At 44.6% G+C, this 22,976-nt stretch overlaps 1 protein-coding gene across 18 annotated transcripts in view; it reads right to left on the bottom strand.

Annotated features, from left to right (window-relative positions):
• The window catches only part of KIF1A (kinesin family member 1A), a 185,458-nt gene that overhangs the window by 42,856 nt on the left and 119,626 nt on the right, over positions 1–22,976 (bottom strand). For all 18 annotated transcript variants that reach the window (XM_016425327.2, XM_056807410.1, XM_056807411.1 and 15 more), the window contains 10 exons: positions 22,007–22,092; positions 19,337–19,475; positions 18,208–18,376; positions 16,658–16,748; positions 15,395–15,513; positions 12,557–12,612; positions 7,050–7,158; positions 4,729–4,795; positions 3,309–3,393; positions 865–970 (listed from right to left, as the gene is read on the bottom strand). In XM_016425327.2, coding sequence (XP_016280813.2) covers positions 865–970; positions 3,309–3,393; positions 4,729–4,795; positions 7,050–7,158; positions 12,557–12,612; positions 15,395–15,513; positions 16,658–16,748; positions 18,208–18,376; positions 19,337–19,475; positions 22,007–22,092 — 1,027 coding nt within the window. The remainder of the gene's footprint in view (positions 1–864; positions 971–3,308; positions 3,394–4,728; positions 4,796–7,049; positions 7,159–12,556; positions 12,613–15,394; positions 15,514–16,657; positions 16,749–18,207; positions 18,377–19,336; positions 19,476–22,006; positions 22,093–22,976) is intronic.

The following is a 22,976-nucleotide window of genomic DNA, read 5'->3' as shown; positions in this document are numbered from 1 at the left end:
CATGCCTATACTTACCTGTTTACTTATGGGTTCCCCCAATAGAATGTAAGCCCACTGAGAGCAGGAACATTTTATTTTTGCCTCAATGGGTGCCAGGCACATAGTAGGTACTTTTTAGAAATGTTTGTTGATTGATTTCTCATCAAGGTTTGCTCTATGCCTTTCTTTCCATCCCCACAACCGCCATAATCAGCTCCCTGCCTGCCATCAACTGGAGTTGCTACTCTGGACCAGCTCCTGGCTGCTGCTCACTAGTTCTCACGAATGGAGAGCGATGAATTACAGAAATCCCCCCTGACACAGACCATTCTGCCCGAGGATGATTGGAAATGCCAGCAGAGCCAAGGCATCTAAGTGGCTTTATGCTGTAGAATGGGCTGATGGGCTTTTGAGTGTTAGGAAAGGAGCAAGCCTGAACAGGCATTGGACAGATCAGCAGCGCTGGAGTCAGGGCAGCAGGCTGTTAGTGTTCCAGAGCCCCCTCCTCCACTCCACCTCCTGTCACCCCCAACCCCTCTAAGGCTCAGCTCTGGGGCGCCTCCTATACCAGGGGCATCCCGGCTTCCCAAGGTGTTAGTACCTCCCTCATTACATTGCATTTATTTCACATGAAAAAAAAAAACCCGTGTGAAGGGGTTCCGTGCTCAGTGACCTCCTGCTTCGTCCTTTGGAGGGCAGATGAGTGAGCCCCACAGCCCTCACCCCTTCTGAAGAAGCAGGAGGTCCCAGAGAAAGGAGACCAGGGCATCCAGGAGGCTGACGGGGCGACCCCGTCAGGGAGTGAGGGAGGCACCCACAAGGCATTCAGAGTGGGTTTAGAGGTTGAGAAAAGAAAGTTGGAGGCTGATCCTGGGGAAAACTCACCGATCATCCTGGGAAGGCTGGACATAGCCGGATGAGAGGATGTTGAGCGAGAGGATGTTGGGATCGATGAGGGACTCATCTGTTTCCGGAGTGTTCCGGATCCGACCTAAAGGATGCAACACAAAGCCGGATCATCTCAGGGAGGCGTAGGCAGGAGGCTCTGGAATCTTCCCCCTTGTTGTTGGGGGTGACTCAGTGAAGGATTGCCCACACTATCTCTGGGGATTTGAGCTCATCCAGTGGCAGATGGCACACCCTTAAGATGCTTCTGGGGTCCCCAGAGGAACAGTGCTGACTCAGAGTTTGAATTTAGTGAAAAAAACTTTTCATCCACTCAGGTGAACGCAAGCACCGCATCCATTGGCTGGGGATGCCTCACTTTGGGATTTGTATTCCTAGTGCTTTACACGTGGTAGGTGCTGAATAAATGCTTGTTGGATGGAATCAGATCCAATTCCCCTTCTTGGCTATCCTTGGCTATTCAAAGTATAATTATAAATCTGTTTTTATTTTCAACCTTCTATATTAGAATTAATACTGTGTATTGGTTCCAAGGTAGAAGAGAGGTAAGGGCTAGACAATGAGCAATTGTGTCTGGGAAGTGTCTGAGGTCAGATTTGAACCCAGATCCTCCCATCCCTAGGGCCTGGCTCTCTATCCACTGAGCCACCTTCCTGCCTCTAACACAACTGAATTTTAAGAGTATCTGTAGGATTGCTTCTTCCCAGGACAAGAGTTTAACTCATTACCAGCCCAAAGATGCTCTTATCTAATTGGTGGGAGTCCAGGACCTGAATTGAAATGCTGGATCTGACATTTACTACCCATGTGTTCTTCCTCAAGGTGCTCAAGACCTCCTCTGAGACTCAATTTCCTTATCTGTAAGATGAAGTTTTGACCTAGAGGATATTCCAAGGTTCCTGATGATGCCAGATTTATGATTCTCTGACGCCATAGTTGGTAACCAGGCTATAAACAATGGACATTTCCATGCCTCAAAATGCTTTCTAGATATTTCCCTATGAATTCTTTGTAGAAAATGATAGTTTTTATATCTAACTGCCTATGACTATAATTAGTGCATTTTTTAGACAAAGTGAACCTAAGACAGAAAATAAGGTAGGTAAATATGGGGGTGGGTTAGGACCAAAGTTCCTTAAAATTCTTAGCCTAATTTCATCTAACTTCAAGAGTTTTTCATGGCATGCAAGTTGGCCTCAATTTCAGAAAAAACAAAATACCAAAAATCTGGAATAGGATCTGATTCAATCTGACCCCAAAAGTGTGCCAGACACTGACAGAGGTGCTTGAGATTCAAAGACAAAAAAGCTCATTTGTCCCTGTTTTCAAGGACCAGGATACCACATGTACATGGATCAAGAAACAAGATAATTTGAGGAGAAAAAGAGTGCTACTCCCCACAAGGGAATCCAGAGAGGCTTCCTGCAGGAGGGGGCACCTGTGCTAAGGCTTGAAGGAAGTCAGGGTTAACCGAGGTCACATGGATGTTATAGAAAGATTCTTTGCTTTACAAGTTGATCTGCTGAAAATATTCCTTTAATAAGGAAGTATCATGGTCTACTGTATGGAAGACTACATTTGGAGCTAGATGACCGAGGTTTATATCCTGGCTCTTATGCTAGCTGGGTGACCACAACCAAGTCTCTTCATCTTCCCGAGGCTCAGTTTTCTATTTTGTAAAATGGGGACAATGACTTCAATAGTACCTACCATACAGGGCTGTTCTGAGACTCAAAGGAAATAATAAATTTAAAGTACTGTCTGCTCTCATTATTTAAATAATAGCATTCCTACTGCATATGTTTATTCTCTGTCTATTAGGCCATTTGACAGAAAGGGAGTGAAAGAAAGGTAGGAGCTAGGAAAGAGAAACTTAAAAGCTTAAGTACTTGGACAATAATAATAGCATCTACTATGGGCCCAGGCTGTGCTAAGTGCTTTCCAAACATGATCTCATTTGAACCCTGGAAGATAGGTGATATGACATTCTACCCATTGTTGTTCCTCCTAGTTGTCTAGTGCATCCTGCATGACTCAATCCCACTCCCACAGTGATTTAAAGCTTATAAAGCACTCTTATCCCAAAATGTTGGGATTCAGGCAATTATATTTATTGCAGATGAGGAAACTGAGGCTTAGAAAAATAAATGACTAGTCTGAGTCATGCTAGCTGTGATGATATTTCAGATGATATTTGTACTTAACATGGTGCCTGGCCCAGAGATCAAGGATCTGAAATCAGGTCTTCTCTGACTCCAAATCCAGTATTTTCACTGCTATTCTATAAGAAATGTAGAAGGAAGCAAAAATCATCTGTAATTGATATTACTTGATCTTGCATTTGAGTGGGATGCATCCGTTGAGCACACAAGAGGAGAAGGAGAAAAGCTGGGGCACTCAGCATGGACAGCTCCCTGACTTACCCACAACTAACTCTCTCACTTCTTTCCATCGGATGTGGCTGCCTGTTTCATGCACCAGAGTCACCGTGATCCTTCTCTGGATGCCCTGGGAGTCAAGAAGAGAGAGAAGTGTGAGGACAGCCACACCCACAACTTGGGTTTCTACAGTGAAACGTTTGTTGACAAGAACCCTTGGAAGCAAGTGTGCATGGATTATCACCATCTTCTTTCTGTTAGGAAACAGGCTCAGTGAACATCATGGAAGCAGAGAATCTTAGTGTTGAAAGACAAATCAGGCCATGTGGTCCAGTTTATCTCAAGATGTCTAGTCTTTGCTTGAAGACCTTCAAAGGAGGAATCTGGTGCCTCTCAAAGCAGGCCATTTTGTGGTGGGATAGCTCTCACAGTTCTTTTCCCCTGATGTCAAGCCTAAATTCCCCTTTTAAAGCCCCTGGTTCTTCCCTCTGGGGCCAGGTAGAACAGGGATAACATCTACACGAAAACTCTTGAAATACTTGAAGGCAGCAAACTGTCATGTCCCATACTTGAATCTTCTCTTATCCAGCCTAAAATGTCCAGTTCCTTCACCTGATCCTCCTATTGGATAATGTCAAGGACATCCACTATTCTTGGTTGTCCTCCTCTGAACACTCTCCAGGAGCTTGTCAATGAACACAATGAAATCAAAACTGAACAAAATACTCTCATGTGGTCTGACCAGGATAAAATATAGTGGGATTATTTATCACCTGAACACTATGCAGTAAGATTACATTCTTTTTTTCTGACCACCATATTGCACTGATGGGATCCCACATTGAGTAGGCAGCCCCCTAAAAGCTCTAGACCATTTCAGTTGAGTCATTACCTAGTCAGGCTTCCCTTATCTTATACTTTTTTTTAAACCCTTACCTTCCGTCTTGGAGCCAAAGGCAGAAGAGTGGTAAAGGCTAGGCAATGGGGGTCAAGTGACTTGCCTAGGGTCACACAGCTGGGAAGTGTCTGAGGCCAGATTTGAACCTAGGACCTCCTGTCTCTAGGCCTGACTCTCAATCCACTGAGCTACCCAGCTGCCCCCTTATCTTATACTTTTGAAGTTAAATTCTGAATTCAAGGATGAGCCATCACACGATTGTTATATTTAATCTTATTTGATTCACCCAGGGGACTCTAGCCTACAAATATCTTTTTTGATTCTGACCCTGACATCTAGTGTATTAGCTACCCTTCTCAGCTGTGTGTCATTCCCAAACTTGAAAATCCTGCTCTCTATGCCTTCATCCAAGTAATTGATAAGAATATTAAATAGTACAGGGCTAAGAAGAAGTTATATCACCAGGAGAAAAGCACTTGATTATTTTTATGGCTAAAAAGGATGACAGGAAGCATGTATGGGGTTGGGGGCAGGAGTGGACAGCTCAAGATGAATAGAAGTACAGACCTGATGAAGTAAGAAGGTTCCAAGGCATGGCATCCCTCCCCTGTGATCAACAACAGCTGGAATGTAGCTGAAAGAGAAGAAAACATGAAACATTTTCATGAGCCAGTTCCCAGAGGATCAGAGAATTATAGATTTGGGGACAGAAGGGTACTCAGAGGGCATCTACTTCAACCCCTTTGTTTTACAGGTGAGTAAACTGAGCCCCAGAAAGAATTGATTTGCCCTGAAATCTTATTAATATAAAGAAATCTTACCAAGATAACAGCAACAACCAATAATCATCACTTTAAATTTATATTCCTGACAACATCCCTGGGACTCCCATAAGTACTCTTATCATCTCCACTTTATTTCCTAAATCATGGGCTGTGGTACATCATTAACCCAAGTAGAGGAGGAACCCAATGAGTAACCAAAGGTCTTCATTATAATGGGTGCCATAGAGAACAAGAACTTTACCATGTTATAGACCCACTATGAAATTATTGTTGCATGATACATCATTATATGTTCACAGGACACATAAATTCATACCCATTTTGTGCAATTCATAAATTTAAATAAAAACCATTGATTAGATTCTCTCTGGATGGGAACTAAGTCTTTGACTTGAGTACTTCCTTTTCATGAGCAGGTCAACCAGCAGGCCCACTTAGGTACCATTGGGAACCTCTTAGGGTTCAGCTTCTTACTGTCTAATCATGTTTAATTGAATCAAATAGGACTTGCATAAACTATATAATAATGATGGCATTCTACACATACATGGTAATTTATCATGCATCTCCTAATAACATGATAGGTCTTCAATGTTAGGTAGTTCTTCCCTGTTGTTGCCTTTTCTATAACAGGGTCCTAAAGAACTAAGAATTTAGGGGGCAACTAGGTGGTTCAGTAGATTGAGAGTCAGGTCTAGAAATAGGAGGTCTTGGGTTTGAATTTGACTTCAGACACTTTCTACTTGGGTGATCCTGAGCAAGACACTTAACCCCCATTGCTTAGTCCTTACCATGCCTTTACCTAAACAATATTGATTCTAAGATGGAAGGTAAGGGTTTAAGAAAAAAATTAAGAAAAGAAATTTATTAGGGACCTACTGTGTGCCAGGCATTATGTTAGGTGTTGAGCATATAATGGCCAAAAGATACAGTACTCATGTCAAGGAGCTAACATTCTCTCTAGTCTCATCTGCCCCTGCAATTTTAACATTTATGAAGGATTTTCTTCTTAATTTCACTAGGCAGCAATGTGAGACTTATCACCCCCATTTTAAGGAAATTGGGGTTCAAAGTGTAAAGATTAAATTTAAGTCTCCCCTGATTGTGAAAATGAAATTAATTAACTCTCCCCTGATTGAGAAGATTAAATTAACTCCCCTACCCATTTTTAGATTTAATCACTCAAAGTGTAAGTGTAAACATCCTGCTTAATTACTGAGTGGGAGGTCTGTGACTCATATGTATTGATAGTGGGTGATGAATCAGAATCAAACTGATTGCCCTCTGGGCAGTCCTAAGCAAAGCTTTAGACTATGATTTGTCCACATAAAAAGTGGAGGAAGGCACAGGAAGTGACACAAAAAGTGTCTTTAAAAGGGAGTTACAACTCCCTGTGGGGACTTCAAATTGGTCTTCTTCTGGAGTTCTGAGTTCGAATTGGAGGTTGATGAAAAATCTGCTAACTGAACCTGAGACTTTTCCTGGTGATACTGTCCTTGAATCTCTCCTTTGGACTGACACGTGGTGAGTGAAAAGAGCTGACTCCTTTCCTGGATTTTCTGAAAAGAATAGCCTCAGGAAAGATCTATCTTCTTGAGAGAGGCTTCCTGTATTCCCCAGGTCCTCAGCTCAAAGCCTAGGCCTGTCCAGCTAAGGACTAAACTCCCCTGCCTGGGTTGAGCCAGGGGTCAGAGCAAAATATTTAGTGCATAGGCTAGATATCTTACCCCATCCTTTCTCTGATTTCTTACTTCACTCTTTCTATATTTTGTAAATAAATTGTTAAATAAATCTCTTGAAATTAAATCCTGGTGACCTTATTCTTAAATAATCCAGTCCAACCTTTTATATAAAACCCCCTTTTTCTTCCTACAAAAGGAAGAAACTTGTTCATTGTCCCTCAGCTAGTAAGTGTATTGAGATTTGGATTATGGCTAGAGCTCCTACATCATTGAGACTGAGACCATAGACTCATTGAAGGCAACGCTAATATTTGGCAGGGTCTTCTGAAGTCAGAATCAGTGCTCCATTTACTCCTAAAGTCAGTGGAATAGGGACCCGGTGGTTTTCTCAGGATCCATCTGAATAAAAAATATAACTCACTCGCCATTGGCTTCCAGCTCACAGATCTCAAAGTAGACCAGCAGGTCATATTTGCAGTGGCAGGGTCCAGCGGTGGGACGAGTGAGGGTGCTTAGCTTGGTAGCAGGCACTAGAGAGAGCCAGAAAATGAAACTGTAGGTTACAACCAAAAGCTTAGCAAACAGGTTTAAAGCCAGGACCTTCTCTCAGCATGACCCAGAAAAGGAACGGAAAGCAGCATTGATGTACAGTCCTGTTTGTGGGATGCATGTGCAAGGAGAAAGGCAACGAAGAAATCAAGGTATTTGATTCATTTCTTTAGCAAAAGTGTTTTAAACTCAGTAATAAAGTGAAACCTTGTGCTAAAGTCTGAGGAAGAAATGAAAATATGGAATGCATATTCCCTGTCCCTGTCCCTGTCCCTCAAGGAGTTTACAGCCTAACACAAAAATCAAAGTCCTTGAAGGCATGCACTCCTGTCTTTTCTGTGATTGCCTCCCTCTAGAATTGAGGCTCATAAGTCCGCTGGCTCCCCTAGGACATCCCAACACCACTCTGCACTCAGAACATGCACCATTAATGTTGACAGATGGAACTAGAAGGAGAGAAAGCTCACACTGACCTCAATCAATCAATCATCAAACAACCAACACCTATTAAGTTCTTACTATGTGCCAGGCAGATGTGTACGTCCAACTAGGGAAAGGAAAGAGGGATGCATACAGGCTCTCCAGATGACACCAGAGAAGAGAGCATTATCATAATAGGAAGGAGGCAGTGTGGGAGGTGAAGGTGTGCTCAATTTAGGCTGGAATCACATCTTCGTTATTTAGTCACTCTGATACCTCAACCGATTCACAAAACTTCTTGGTAGTTCAGTTAAATCATCAATTAAATGAGGGCATTGGAGGTGCTACTCTCCATGGTTCTTTCTAACTTCAATCTAGAACCTGCTAAGTTTCAAATCATTCCCTTAATTGTCTCCTTTCTACATTAATCTGGTTGCTTCAGCTTTTTTCTTTGAACTCTTCTCACTTTCTCTCTTGCTTTTATGACCTCCAAAAACCCCAGGGAAGTCCAGTAAGGCCCAACGACTCAAAGTTGCAACTCCCAATGTCAGGGAATCTAGCTGGATCATACGGGAGGTCCTAGATGGATGGACGATTGCAGTGAGTTGGGAATCACTTGAGTGAGCTGGATCATACGGGAGGTCCTAGATGGATGGACGATTGCAGTGAGTTGGGAATCACCTGAGTGAGTTCTAGTGGTGCGTGAGGGAAGAAATGGCCATTGCAGGGCACTTTAAGAGACTTGTTGGGAGTGAATTAAAACTTGTCATGGGGGCAATAATGGATACCCAACTCAAGCAGCTCTTGGACTGAATGCAGGCTGTCCCATTGAAAGTAAGAAGGGAGCTCTTCACATTGGGAAATTTGTCTGTTTCTTTATTAGCCTGGTGTAGAGAAATAAAAACTGAGTCTGGTGTCAGAAGATCCAGTTTTTGATACTTCTCTGTTACTAATTACCTGTATGATCTTGGGCAAGTCACTCAACTTAATTAATAGAAACTCAGTTCCCTTATATGTCAAAAGAGAAAGTTGAACTAGATAAATATCTCTTATAGTCTTAAATGCTATGATGCCTCCCGTGTCATTGTGAACCTAGGGACAGACAAATATTGTCTGCCTCAATGGCCTAGTTCTCCTGGGATCCCAGAAGGACCAAATGGGCAGGAAGGCACCTTAGAAATCAGCTGACCTAACCTCCCTCATTTGGAAAAAAAACTGAGGCCCAAAGAAGTGAAACTGAAGTGGAATTTGGATTCAGATCTAGTGTTAAACCTAATGTTCTGTGACTAGCACTGAATTGTTTCAGACTCTCCCTTTCCAGCTCTGGGTGATGCCCCAAACATCTTATCCCTTTTGACATACTTTAAATTTGACTGGAATCTGTTTTAGAAAGTCACAGCTTAGGCAAGATCCTCAAACTTTCTGTTTTGCTTCTGATGACAAAATTCTGAGGACAAACCTTCACCCCAAGTTTGAGGACACAAACACAGGAGATGGCCCATTTTTAGCCAGGACAAACGACTGTCCCAGCTTATCTTGGCATCTTTCAGGACAACAGGTCCTCTTAGAGTGGCTCTTATTTGGGAAGTGGCTTATTGATCAATGCTGGACCATGGTGGCTCCTTGTGTTCGCCTTTAGAAGCTCCAAGTCAGTACTGGCATCACTGAGGATAACTGAGGTATTATGGGAAGCAATGCCCTTGAAACAAGGTTCATTTAACATCTTTGTGCTCTCCCTACATGTCCCCTATGTCTCCTGCTACTAGAGACAAAGGCTCATGGAACAGTTTTTCTCTGAAATCCAACCTATCGTGATTCTTTATTTTCTCTGTGGGCAATGTCTCTTAGTGACTGTGTAACAAGATCAGGGTGAAAGAGTGAGAAGCTCTGGAATGGTGAGGAAGGACTGCCAAGGGAAAGATGAGTTTGAAAATGAAATCTTAGAGAGGCCTGGAATGGAAGAATGAAGACCTGGGGCTTGGGATGGACACAGTTCATTTCGTAAATGGTGAAATCTACAACAAGCACCTACTCAGTGCTTGCCATGGTATTCATACTTGAGAGATGAGAGGGAAAGACAGAGATAGAATGAAGAACAAACTGAGAAAAATAAAAAGGAAAAGAATGAAGTAGAGGGCAAAGATAAATGCTTCTCAGCATATAGACACAGAGAGGGAGGCAAAGACAGAAAAAAACACAGGAGAGATGTGGAGAAGACAAAGAAGACAAAGAAACAAGAGAGGTATAAGTAGAAGGATGGGATAGAGAGACTCGGAGACAGAAGGAAAGGTATAGAGAGACAGGGAGCAAGAAAGGGAAAGGGAGTATAAGAGAGATGCAAAAAAGGCATAGAAAGGGAGTCAGAGAAAGACAGAGACACTGTTGGGAGAAATAAGGGAGGGAGGTTCAATGGGAGGTCTAGATAGGGGAAGAAAAAAGGAGGGGAATGAGAAAGAACCATGGAGAAGGATGAAGCATAAATGAGAAGAGGAAAATGAAAAGGGAAGAAAGAAGATTAGGCCAAGTGGCATTCTTTTGTGCCTGGATCCTATAGATGTCCCATCCACCCTAGGGAAATATCAATTGGGGAGGAACTAGAAAGATGCTGAAATAGTGTTTGAAGATCACTTCTGCCACTTCTGCTCCCAGATGGCATTGAAAATGGAAGTAAATGGACCAAGACTGGGAAAAAAACAGAAGAGAAAATTCAGAGGCACTGAGACCCATAACCCAATCTAGGGAAAAACTCAGCTGAGTAGGAATGGTGAAGGGAAACATAACTCATTTGGATCCCATTAGTATGGACTGAAGAAAAGACAGTCTTCCAAGCCACCCTAAAGAGAAAGAATGGAGGTAAGAGCAAACACCCCAACAACTTAAGAATCACTTAATCAGTCTCCACCAGAGTTGGACTACTCCTTGAAGGCAAGAGAACATTTGCCCATGGAGGAATCTATGACTACTTTTTTCAGGAGTAGGGTTTGAAAACAGGGGCACCAAAATGTCCCTGGAAATGCCACCAAGGGTCCTACTATCCCTGGCACCTGTCCAGCCTGCTCCATGAATGTAGTCCAACCCTGATCTCCACCTACCCTGCCTCCCAATCACTGCAAGGAAACATTTCCCAGGAAATGTTCATGGAAGGAATAGCAAAGCACAGAGATCTCTTCCATGGCTCATTGGAGGCACCAACCGGGTTTCTGAGCCTTTTTCACAACCCCGTCCATTGTAGACTGTGAGGGATGAGACATGGACCCTTTCCCCTCTCTCAGCAACAAGGAGGAAGCCATGCTTGTAGCTACGAGGGCATGCCCAGAGAGCACACTCAGCATGCAGCTGTCCAGTGTGCCTGGCATCCAATGCTTAAGCAATCCAAGGGCCTTTTCTTCATCTTGTGTAGCAGAAGAAAAACAAAACAAAATAAAATATATCCTGCCAACATGGTTTAGTCACAGTACGGGCACCCCACAGAATACTATGAGAAGCGGGGAATCATTTCAGGGATGCTACAAATCACAAGCAGAACATCTTCTTAACTGACAATGCTGCTATTCCTTCCCTGCAATACCAACCTGGCAGGATAGGGAAGGGATTTAAAGGAGTAGAATACATCCAAGATGGAATCTCAGCCTTTGTTTCCACCCTAGTATTACTTAACATGCCTGTGAAATTATTACACGTCAAAGAAAACTGGATAGAATGGTCAAGGTCCTTACAGTGGGACTGGTGTCCTGGGTTCCTTACTACTTTCATTTTACCACGATGTCTGCAGTTTAATGTCAGAGTCTCAAACTCCCTTCCTAGGATTCCAAGTTATATTCCATTCACCACCTAGTCCAGTGGTTCTCAACCTTTCTAATGCCGGGACCCCGCAGTACAGCTCCTCATGTTGCAGTGACCCCAAACCAAAAAGTTATTTTGGTGGCTACTTCAAAACTGTAATTTTGCTACAGTTATGATTCGGAATGTAAATACCTGATCTGCATTCTGTATTCTCATTGCTACAAATGGAGAGGTTGAGAACCGCTGACCTAGTCATTGGGCAATGGCCCCTCAGATAACTCCATTCATGCCTTTTTGGGAAAATGAAGGGTAAAAGCATCTGCTCCTTGACTATGGTTGGACAAAGCAATGGAAGATGGCATCCAAGCTTCCTGATCTCTTGGTTCTGCAGTTGCCCACTCTACAAAGTTCATCCTGTGCTTCACAAATAGGTGGTGTCAACCGCACTGGAGGGCATCTAAATGAGATTATTATAGTCTTGGATAACTTTTTGGAAAATTAACATTTAATGGTTCAACAGGCAAAGAGTGATACTCATTTACTGATGGACTCCTTTCAAGGTGATAGAAGCCCAGCTTTATGTTTCATTTTCTGATGGTCTCTATCAGTCTGCTCTGGGGTAAATGAAGACTACAATTCTAAATACTAACTGGTGGGGATGGGATGCAACCATTTCCAAAAGGTATATGGTTTTTCTACTGGGCACCTAATCATTGTTGCGGAACAACAAATTTGGTGGGGACAAACTTCTCCCAAACTAGAGAATTATCCATCCTGGGTTCTCCAGGCTCAGTTGTATTACTTTCATCTTGCTTCTTCTACATACTTTCTCCATGGAAATAACCTTCAGGACAAGTAGGAGAAACTAGGGTGACATGCTAGAAAGATGACCCAAGAAGTACTTATTTAACCCTACCCCCCTCCACCCTAATTCCTGCTTCACCAAGGTCACAATGTGGAAGTAAACAAACCAATACCCTAGAGGCATCACAGTATCCCCAGTCTATTAGTTACTCTGACTACAGCTAGAGCACCATGTTCATGTTAATATGTATTTCTCAATGGGATTCTTCCTGGGAAGACACCATGACTTGAAGGCTAGTTAGACCTAAAATAGAAAGAACTGGGGAGGGCAGCAGGACCAGTGACAGGGGAGTGAGTGTTAAGGCTACTAACCTGGTTTAGAAAGTGGCATGACCCGAGGGAAATGGCGTCTTGATGGTCTTAGAGGGCTGTGGACAAAAAGAGCCACGTGAATAAATCCACAGTCCTGAGACTCAAAAGAAAACTTAGATGTTCATGTCTATTGAGGCCCAATGAGAATTTCTGCTTAAATACCTCTATCAATAAGGAATCACAGAATCATTGAATCTGGGTACTGCAAGAGACCTTCTTGGTTATCTAGTTTAACCATATAACAAAGGAATTCCCACTATGACAAATACCCAATGAGTGGCCATTGAGACCAATCCCTAGTCAGCATGAACCACCTATGGACAGCTCCAGTTGTGAGGAAGTGTTTCCTGATAACAAGCCCAAATTGGTCTTTTTGCAACTTTCGCCCATTGCTCCTCATTTTGCCCTCAGAAGAGTTCACTATCTATAATCAGGACTCAATAAACTGATTTACTGATTGACTTTATGATTGCTGCCTTCTAACATCAAGAATGTTGCTTCAGTTGCTTCAAATCTGAGAATTATGATGCGATTCTATTTATTTCCTTCTCTTGACATTTTTCTCAAAACACATTTCTTCCAGGAATTCAGTTTAATTCACCTCATTTCAATGAATAATTATAAAATATACTGTACTAGGCACTGGGGAGAGAAAGGGAAAACCCATAAATCTCTGCTTTTAATGAGCTCCTAGTCTATGGAGACACTTATAAGCATGTCTTTTATGGCTGCTTTTTCCTCAGGGTCTAAATTGTCCTAGCTTCCCCCATACCAGTCTACTGGGAAGGATTCCACACGTGGACAGATAAATATAATAAAAATTATTCTGAGAAAGGAAGGAAGCACTAGTGACCAGGAGGTAGGGGCAGAAGTCAGGCATGGTTTCATGCAGGAGGTAGAACCCAAGCCAAGTCTTGAAGGAGAAAAAAAAAGATTAATCAAGACATTTCTGAGGTATGCATTCTAGGGGGGTGTGTGTGTGTGTGTGTGTGTGTGTGTGTGTGTGTGTGTGTGTGTGTTCACAAAGGCACGGAGAGGTAATATCAAATTCAAAGAACAACTAATAGACCAATTTGGCTACAATGAATAGAGCCCAAATGGCAGAAATAGGAAAAAAAAGTTGGGGAAGTTGGCAGCCATGGTTCTAAGGGCTTTAAGTGTTAAAAGAAGAAGCTTATTCCAGGGGCAATTGGAAGCCACTGAGGTTTTTGAGTAGGGAAAGGACATGGTCAGGTTTGTGGTTTAGAAATCCCATGTCCTTCTCTACCTGGGAGTCCTTTCTTTGTAAAATGAACCAGTTAGATGAAGTGATCTTTAAGGTCCATCTTAGATGGCCTGTAGAACAGGGACCCTGAAACCCTCAGGAACCAAAAAAACATCTTGATGAATACCTTTAAACTTTAGACTAAATTACCTATTTTCTCTCTGTCATTGTTTCTGCTTGCTCCCTCTATCACTTCTCTCTCTGTCTCTGCATCTGTCTCTGTCTGTTTGTCTCTCTTCTCTCTCTCTCCCTTTCTCTCCCTCCCTCCCTTTAAAAGTCCAGTCAAGTTATCAATCATTAGAAGAACATTCTTTGTTGAATACCTTTGTTTATCTCTATTCTGCACCCTAGCTAATTCAGTTTCCCTAAAATACTATGCACCTTGTGTCATCGTAGCTCTGTCCCACAATTACTTTAGGCCAACTTGCCATGGTGGTCAAGACCTGGTTCTGGAATGATTAAAGTTTGTGAAACATAAAAATGCCTCTTCTTCATCTGGAAAGAAGGGCCTCCCCAGGCCTAGAAAAGGGAGACTATTAAAAGAACAGTAGTGATGAGGAATCAAGTGGCCATGAGGAGAAAACAATTCTCGGTTGGGAAAGTCATATGAATCCATAGAGGAACTAAAGTGGGCAGCTCTAGAGAGGATCTCAGCATGGGAAACAAAGCATCCTTGGTATTTCAGTCATCTAGGACAGGGACTACGATAGTTGGCCAGACTTCTCATCCTTCTCAACCTCTTCCAAAAAAAGGAGATTTAATTTTCAAAAGGGGAAGGTGGGGTGGAACTGATCCTGTCACCAAGGGGCATTCTGTGAAATGCCAGCCTGGGCAACAACACTCAGTGGAACAGATGGGAGGATATTTGTAGGCAAAGACATTCTTCAAGAAAACTACATCTGGTCTGATGTAAGAACAGAGCTGAGCAAGAACAACTGCTAAAGATTTAAAGAAATTCACAGGACCATAGCTTATTCTATATAAATCCCTTCATTTACAAATGCCAGGCATGGGGTTCTACCCCTTGGCCCTTTTTGCAGCTAGCACCCAATATGTGTTTCCCAAATTCATTTAAATGGGAAAATTGAGATCCTGACTTTTGATCTGCCTCCTTAAATATCTGATCCTCGATATGCAAACAATCCCATTCTCCAAATACCTACTTATAGATCCAAAGGATTTCTGAGACAGAAGGGACTTCAGAAATCAATGAATCTCCCTGATAGTCCCATCAAGGAATAATCAGACCTTTATTTGAAGACTTCTTGAAGAATAAGAGCTTCCTATCCCCTAGTCCCTTTGGACAGCTCTTTTTGTTACAGTATTTTTCCTGACATCATATCCAAATTGACTCCTTTGCAGTCTTCACCTATTATTCCTAGTTCTGCCCTTTGGGGCCAAGCTGAAAAGTTGGGTCTCTCCTCCCCATAACAGTCTTTGAAGCACTTTCTCATCCCTTATGAATCTTCTCTCCTCCAGGCTAAATAGTCTCAGTTCCTTTAACTGGTCCTCATAAGACCTAGACTCAAGGCTCTTTGGCATCATTTGGGTTGATAACGCTCAGACAAGCTTACCTGAGAACATCCTTGCACAGAGGGGGGAAAGGATGCTGCTGATAATGACCAAAGACTTCAAACACAATCGGCTGACTCTTGATATACTCAACAAAGGACTTGGTCACTTCAACTGCAATCTGGCATGATGGAGGAAGGAGGAGAAAGGCCACAGCATTAATAAAGACAGAAGGCACTGAGTCTATAGGGTCAGGGTTGGGTTCTCCATTTGGGAAACTAATGCCATCCCCACAATCCCATTCTCTAATCCTGACCCCTAGGATCTCACACAAACAAAAGATCCACAATGAAAAAAAATGATGATCTTCTCCCTAGGAAGACCATAGATCAGCATAGGTGAGGGACAGATCCCACTTAACCTTCTGCTCAAATGGCTCAACCCTTAAATGCACAAACTATCGCCCTGGGTTGGGGTACACTTTGTTATGCTCCATTACTTAGGAGGGTGTTACAAAGGAAGGCTTCTCCCCGCCCACAGTGCCTGAGAGCGCCATACTAATCCTGCTACTTGATGATGATGGTGATGGTGGTGGTGCTGAAGATGAAAGCAACGGAACTTTCCATATAAAGTACTTCATAAACACATCACATCTGGGCCTTATGACTCTGGGAGGCACATCCTACAGGCCATATTCTACCTATTTTACAGATGAGAAAGCTTAGGTTCAGACAAGCTAAGGGGCTTGCAAGCTAGTCAGTCACCCAGTTGAGAAGTATCAGAGGAAGGATTTGGAGTTCCAGATTTTCTTCTTTCTCTGTACAGAGTTCTTTTCCTCAGTTTCCTTAACACATCAAGTCTCCTGTACTAGAATTCACACTTTCAGAAACAGTTGGGTGCAATTAGAGATGCTCAGGGCATCATCAAATGTAGGCTGCAGTAGAGGGAGCTAGGGGATGCAGTGGGCAGGGCTCTTGACTTGGGGTCAAGAAGACCTCAGTTTGAATCTTGCTTCAGATACTAGCTGTGTGACTCTGGGCAAGTCACTTCATCTTTTTCTGCCTCTGTTTCCCCTTTTGTAAGAGAGGGGTAATACTGCCTCCTCCCTCCCAAGATCGTTGTAAGGATAAAATGAAAGAATGTTTGTAAACCACATAAATGCAACGCTCTAGCACATAGGACACAAGGAGACACGCTCATTCCCTCCTTTGTTGAGCCGGAGCCTATGGAGACGATGGATCGGAATGGTGGGTAGCCACTGCCAGTTCCCACCCTCATGGGCCCAAACAAGAATCAGCGTTAACAGAGTAGCAATGATGACCTACATTCTGGACATGGTAGAACCCAAGCGGCGGCCCTCGTCCTGTATTCTTTAGCGGCTCTGTGGAAAAGGCCTCGTCATGACGGTGGATGAAGCTGCAAAAGAAGGGAAAACGATTTGAGGTTGGCGTGTTTTCTTTGTGGCCAGTTTGCAGAGTGAGTCCTCCTTCAGGAATCTGCAGACCTACTTCATATGGACAGCTGAAGTGACTTTTCCCCTGGTCAGATATACAGCCAGGAGGTGTGTGAACCAGAACTTAAATACAATTCAACCCAGTTCCAGTGTCCGTTGGCTTGTTTCCCCCTCCTTTAGCACGCCATTCTTGCTTCATTTATTTTTTTCACCCATATCTTCCTTCTTAGAGTCAATACTGTGTATGGTTCTAAAGCAGAAGACTGGTGAGGGCTAGGCAATCGGGCTTAAAGTGACTTGCCCAGGGTTGCTCAACTAGGAAGTTTCTAAGGCCAAATTTGAACCCAGATCCTGTCCCATCCCTAGGTCTGGCTTTTTAACCCACTAAGCCACCTCACTGCTCCCTTCCTCCACATATTAAAAAACCCCATTCCATTGGCTTAAACTAAAATGGATGCAACTAAATGGAAATGAAAAGAGATCATTTGCTGAACAGGCTTAGAGAGTCTAGGTCGGAATGGGCAAGAGCTGAATTAATTTTATTTTTCTCTCCAGGTGGTAGAACATCATGGGAGAAACTTGGGTTTTTTCTTCCCATGAATCAATCAATCAAGAAGTTTTTATTAAGCAGCTTCTATGCACCAGGCACTGTGCCAGATGCTGGGGATACAAGAACAAAGAATAAAATCATCTCTTCTTACAAGAAGCTGACATCCTAATGGGGAAAGACAAACATGAGCATGTATAATATAAATATAAAGTCAATAAATACGTATGCACATGCAAATACATGCATGCACACATACTAATTAAGCTGGTGTAAAGGTTACATTTAGTGGTTGGACCACAAGTGTAAACTCAGCATAGACAAAGCAAGAATTTCCTTTCACCAGGTAAGGTAAGTCCAAGGTAGCTGCGGAGGGAGGAATTCTCAGGTCTTGAGCTCCATCTCAAAAGAAGAGAAGGATGCTGGCAGGTGGAGATTAGGAAGGAGCCATTCCAGGAATGTGAGATGGCCAGTGCAAAGGCATGGAGATGGGAAATGGGGAATGAAGAGGCAATGTTCTAAGCTGAATTCTCCTAGGCATGAGGCTCATGTACTTGGCTCAGTGACTGATAGAAAGAAAATGTTGGCAGTGACAGCAAGGAAACTCAGAAGGAGTGATATGTAGTCATCAAAAGAATCATGGAAACATATTTAGGGTTAGAAATGACCCTTAGAGGCCATCAGGTGCCAGGCTTTCATCTGATGAATGAAGAAATGGAGACACAGAAATGGTAAATCACACACTAAAATGTTTGAGTTGGAAATTGAACCCAGGACTTCCTGATTCCAACTTCCATGTCCCATCAATGCCAGGTGACTCCTAAAGAGTAAGGAGGAGAGAGAACCAATGGGAGGACCAGAAAAGGAGGACTCACTTGAACTGGCAGAAGATGTCGGCATACTCGGCAGAGATGCTGGATGCCTGGAGCACTGTCACCCGGAAAGTGAAGATGCTGCCCAGCTTCAAATGGTCCAGGGCAGATTCCAATGGGCCATCCATGACACTTTTCTCAGGGCTGTCCAGTAGGAGGTCTTCAGGCGTTACTATGTTGTGGAAAGCCATGCAGGATAAGGGCACAAAATTTCCTTGAACAGTCCATTCCCTGTTGCCCAGAATATGACCCTCCGTCTCCTGCCACTGTGACTTGGCCCAAGCTGGCACTCCCAGGCATGGGATGCCCCTTTTCCTCCCTCTGCCACTCAGCTTAAGGGCCACTGCTGATAGGAGGAGGACTGCCCTGATTTCCCCAGGAGCTGGTGCTCCCCCAAATCTCTTTGCATGTGTTTGCATCCCCTCCTCCAGGGACATGTGCTTTTTTTCTCCATGGATTGTAAGCTCTTTGAAGGAAGGGCCACACTTTTGCCTTTGTATGGCCAGTGCCTGGCACTGTGCTCGGCATACAGCAGGCACTGAATAAATACTTTCTGGATCCCACAGACTCCTCAATGATGTTTCAGAGAAGGAGGGGATTTCTCCCTTCCATGTGGGTCCCTCTGTCCTGCTGATGTCCTAGTTTCTGGGAGTTACATTGGCTTCCCTGTTAGATGGGAAGCTCTTTGAGAGCAGGAATTGCCTTTTTTAACCCTTAAAATACTGTTATACTTCTTCTGTATTCTACTATATAGGGTGCATTGATTCCAAAGCAAAAGAGCAGTAAGTGTTGGGCAGTGTGGGTTAAATGACTTGTCCAGGGTCACATAGCTAGGAAGTGTCAGAGGCCAGATTTGAACCAGGGATCTCTGGTCTCTAGGCCTGGCTCTCAGCCAGCTGCCCGACCCCAAGAATTGTTTTTAACTTTCCTCAGTGTCCCCAGCACCCAACATAGTGCCTGGTATGTACTATTCACCCAGGGGCGTTCCTGACTATTGACTAGTAACACTCCTGTGGAGCTCCCCACTTGGGGTCTGTGGGGTCCTCTGTTTTGCTCCAGGCCCCACATCTTGCATCTGTACCTTCCCAGGGGGCCAGACGCATCCCCAGCACACACTGAGCCCTCCCTTCACCTGCACAGGTGTTGTTGTTCACTTCATCAGCGGAGGGTCCTATTTCGGCGACCTGGCCCTGCCCTTCGACGATGCGCAGCTCTTCCTGGGATGTTCCAGAACGGGACATCCCCACCACTGGACACGACTCAGACTGGAACTGCAAGAGACCAACATGGGGAAGGCTTCAAGTCCAGAGGGTGATAATGGCAGCAACGGCAGTGGAAGAGGCGAAGCCCCAGGGAATAGAACTCTGGGCCTGGAGTCAGGAAGTCCTGAGTTCAAATCCCATTCAGACTCTTATTAGTTAGATGACCCTAGGGAAGCCTCTCAGCCTCACTTTCCTCATCTGTGAAAAGGAGGAGGTTGAATGGCTTCCAAGGACTCCCCATTCCCTTCTGGCTTTAGGTCTATGGCCCCCACAATAGAGTACTTCATACACATTACCCATTTGACCCTTGCAAAAATCCTGAGAGCATTATCAGCCCATTCTACAAATGAGGAAAACTGAGGCTCCGGTAGTAAGGATTGGAATTCAAAGTGGGACTGAAACCCACTTCTGACCCCAAACCCATTTATCTTTCCATCATCTCGGGCTGCCCCTCACAGTCCGAACCTCCTGTGACCACTTGCAGAAACAAGCCTTAAGCTCTCCTGGTCTGCCTCCTCCTCAGGTCCTCCCTCACAGGCACTGGTGGGTAGCCTGAGGGAGGGCAGATGCCATCTTTAACCAGCTCCTTCAGTTACCGCCAGGGCAGCAGGCAGAGAAATAATGCCCTGGCCTGGCATCGCCCCGATGGGTCCCTGAGCCACTGCTTGCCTTGGGGCAACTTTCCCCGTGACCTAAGCCTGGGTCTTTGGGACTGGCTTGAGTGGACTGTTCTTGTGGCTAGTTGGGCCGAAGAAGCGCTGTTGGCTGGAGGATCGCCGCTCACCCAGACCAGGGCTCCGTTAGGTTTGGGGATCCTCAGGGGAGAGCAGATGCTGTGGCTTTAAAGTTGGGGCTGAGACAGGGAGGGAGACGACAAAAGGAGCTTTGAAGAGGGGCCCAAATGAGGAGGTTCAGGAGCCCTTGTCAGTGTCCCTTTCTCTGGATGGCCTGGAAGGTCTGTAGGGCAAGTCTATCAACTCAGCAACTGCCTTGGAGAGGAAGAAAGGGGACAAGGGCACGTGTGCACGTATGTGCTCCGTGGACAGGCAAGAGAGCCTGAGTTTGGGTGTCGGGGGCTCATCAGTCAAGGCTGTTGTCGTCTCCAGTGTGGCGACCCTCATCACCTGGCTTTCACCCCTTTGGACCTGCCCTCCCATCGCTGGAGGCACCTGGTTCAGGGGCAGGAGCCCTGGCTTCCAAGTTAGAAGAGATGAGTTCAAATCCTGTCTTTGAAGTTCATTCCTCCTGTGACCTTCCCCTCACTGGGGCTCAGCTTCCTTCTCTGTAAATAAGGGGCGTCTCCTCCCTGGCCTCAGCAGCACCTTCCTGAGTTAGATGGAGGATGTCTAGGATCACCCTGAGCACTGACATTGTAGGATTCTCCCAGAAAAATACCTTTTGGATCTTACAAATTCTTCTGAGGTCAAGAGGAATCCCTTTGATTTCAAGAGATCTTTGGAGTTTCCAAAGTGACTTAATATGAGACCGGACAGAAGAGACCAATGGTCCATAGCAGAGAGAAAGAAACTGAGACTAAGAAAGGGAAGGGGCTGACCCAAAGTCATGTAGTAATTGAGCAGCAGAGCTGGAATTGGAACCCAGACCCCTCAGCTCCAAATCCAAACCTTCATGCCACTGTTTGGGTGACTAACAACAGCCCCACAATATAGGCAAAGAGGGCAAGCAAGAGTGATTGGTCCTACTAAGTGTTCACCCCTGGATGATGTCTGGATACTGTTAGGAGGGATGGCGAGGGGCTATGAGATCATCACCATAAACAGCTGGCACTTATGGATGATTATTGTTTTACAATGTTATTATAATAGAAAATGACAACATTGTTATAAACATCAGCACCAATAGCTGGCATTTGCTACATATGTTATTATATTATATCATTATGCTATATTTAAAATATTGCTATTAATAGCTGATATTACATCATGCTTTTAGCATTTCAAAGTACAATATAAATATATATACCAGGTACATATCATATGCAAACAACATATATTTGGGGGGGCCTCATGATATCTCGTTGAGATAGATACTATAGGTCTTTTGACTCCCATTTTACAGATAAGGAAACTGAGGTTCCGTGACTCCCCCAATGTCATCTACCTAGGAAGGGCTGGCAATGAAATTTGACCTGAAGTCTACTCTGACTCCAAGCCCAGCACCCTTTCTACCATGAAGCAAGCTCCTCCAGGAGTTCAGCATCTCTCTGTTCCAAATGGAGAAAGAGAGACATACAGAGGAGAGTGAATGATCAGAGCCTCTTTAGCCCAAGGCTGGGTGGCCCAGATTCTGTGGGCTGTAGGAATGTGGATGTGGGAGAGACTGGTCAAGGCTCCCTGGAGGTGGTGGGAACTGAAATGGAGCCCAGAGATCATCAGGAGGAGGGGAAGGGAAGGGCTAGAACGCAGGGATTCCTGGGAAGAAGCCCGGCTCCTGAGAGGGGAGGCTGGCTCTAGAGAGTGCTGGGAGAGGCAGGATGCTCTGAGATACTCGTTTCAGGTGAAGCTTCGCGTAGCACCTACCTTTTCGAAATGCTGATCATCGAAGGAGATCTTGGCTGTTCCTGACTGCCGGACCCCAGAGCCATAATCTGGGGCTTCTTCGTCCGCTGAAAGCAGAAACACAGTGGTTGGTCATGGCCAGGTTAACATCACCAAAGGAGGTTCAAGGTTTGCTGGTTGCAGGATGAGAAACAACTCAGAGGCATTAGTGAAGGTCAGGAGAAAGACCATTCATTCTCCATGACCAGCACCATCCCTCCACCCGCAGAGAGCAGGTGTCCAAGTCACCTCCCCAAAGCTGAACTCTTTTTCATGTGAAAGTGGTGAAAATGAGATCAGTCATGGCTGTAAGCACAGTACGGAGGAGGCAAGATGACTGCACTGTGGGGATGAAAGGCTTGTGGTCAAGCGACTGGCCCAGCATCACAGTAATTGTCTGACGTCAAATTTGAACTCCGGAAGATGACTCTTCCTGACTCCAGACCTGGCGTTCTATCCACTGCACCATCTAGTGCCCCTGTTAGGATGAGATCTGTTCTATGCCAGCCCACCAGACCGTGGTGAAAGGGCCGATTGTCTGGGAACGAGGCACCCAAAGAATGATGGGCTTCTGAATCTGCATCATTGTGATTCTCTGAGGTCTCGCCTGGTCCTCTCACTCTCTGCCTGGCCTGGGCAGGGAGGCTTCCTAGACACGACAGACATGAAGGTACTTCCAGTCACAGTGTGGAATGTGAGAATGGTCTGCTAGGAAGCCTGGGCCCATTTATCCCCCTTTCTCTAAGCCTTTTTACCTTCAGGAATTTATTTATTTATTCCAACCTTTACCTGCCGTCTTAGAATCAAAGCCAAGTATTGGTTCCAAGGCAAAAGAGTGGTCAGGGCTAGGCAATGGGGGTTAAATGACTTGTCCAGGGTCCCACAGTCAGGGAGTGTCTGAGGCCACATTTGAACCCAGGATCTCCTATCTCTATGCCTGGCTCTCTATTCA

This window comes from Monodelphis domestica, chromosome 8, assembly GCF_027887165.1.
Source record: "Monodelphis domestica isolate mMonDom1 chromosome 8, mMonDom1.pri, whole genome shotgun sequence".
Lineage (NCBI taxonomy): Eukaryota > Metazoa > Chordata > Mammalia > Didelphimorphia > Didelphidae > Monodelphis > Monodelphis domestica.
Note: the sequence above shows the minus strand (reverse complement) of the source record. Positions and strands in the feature narration are given on the sequence as shown.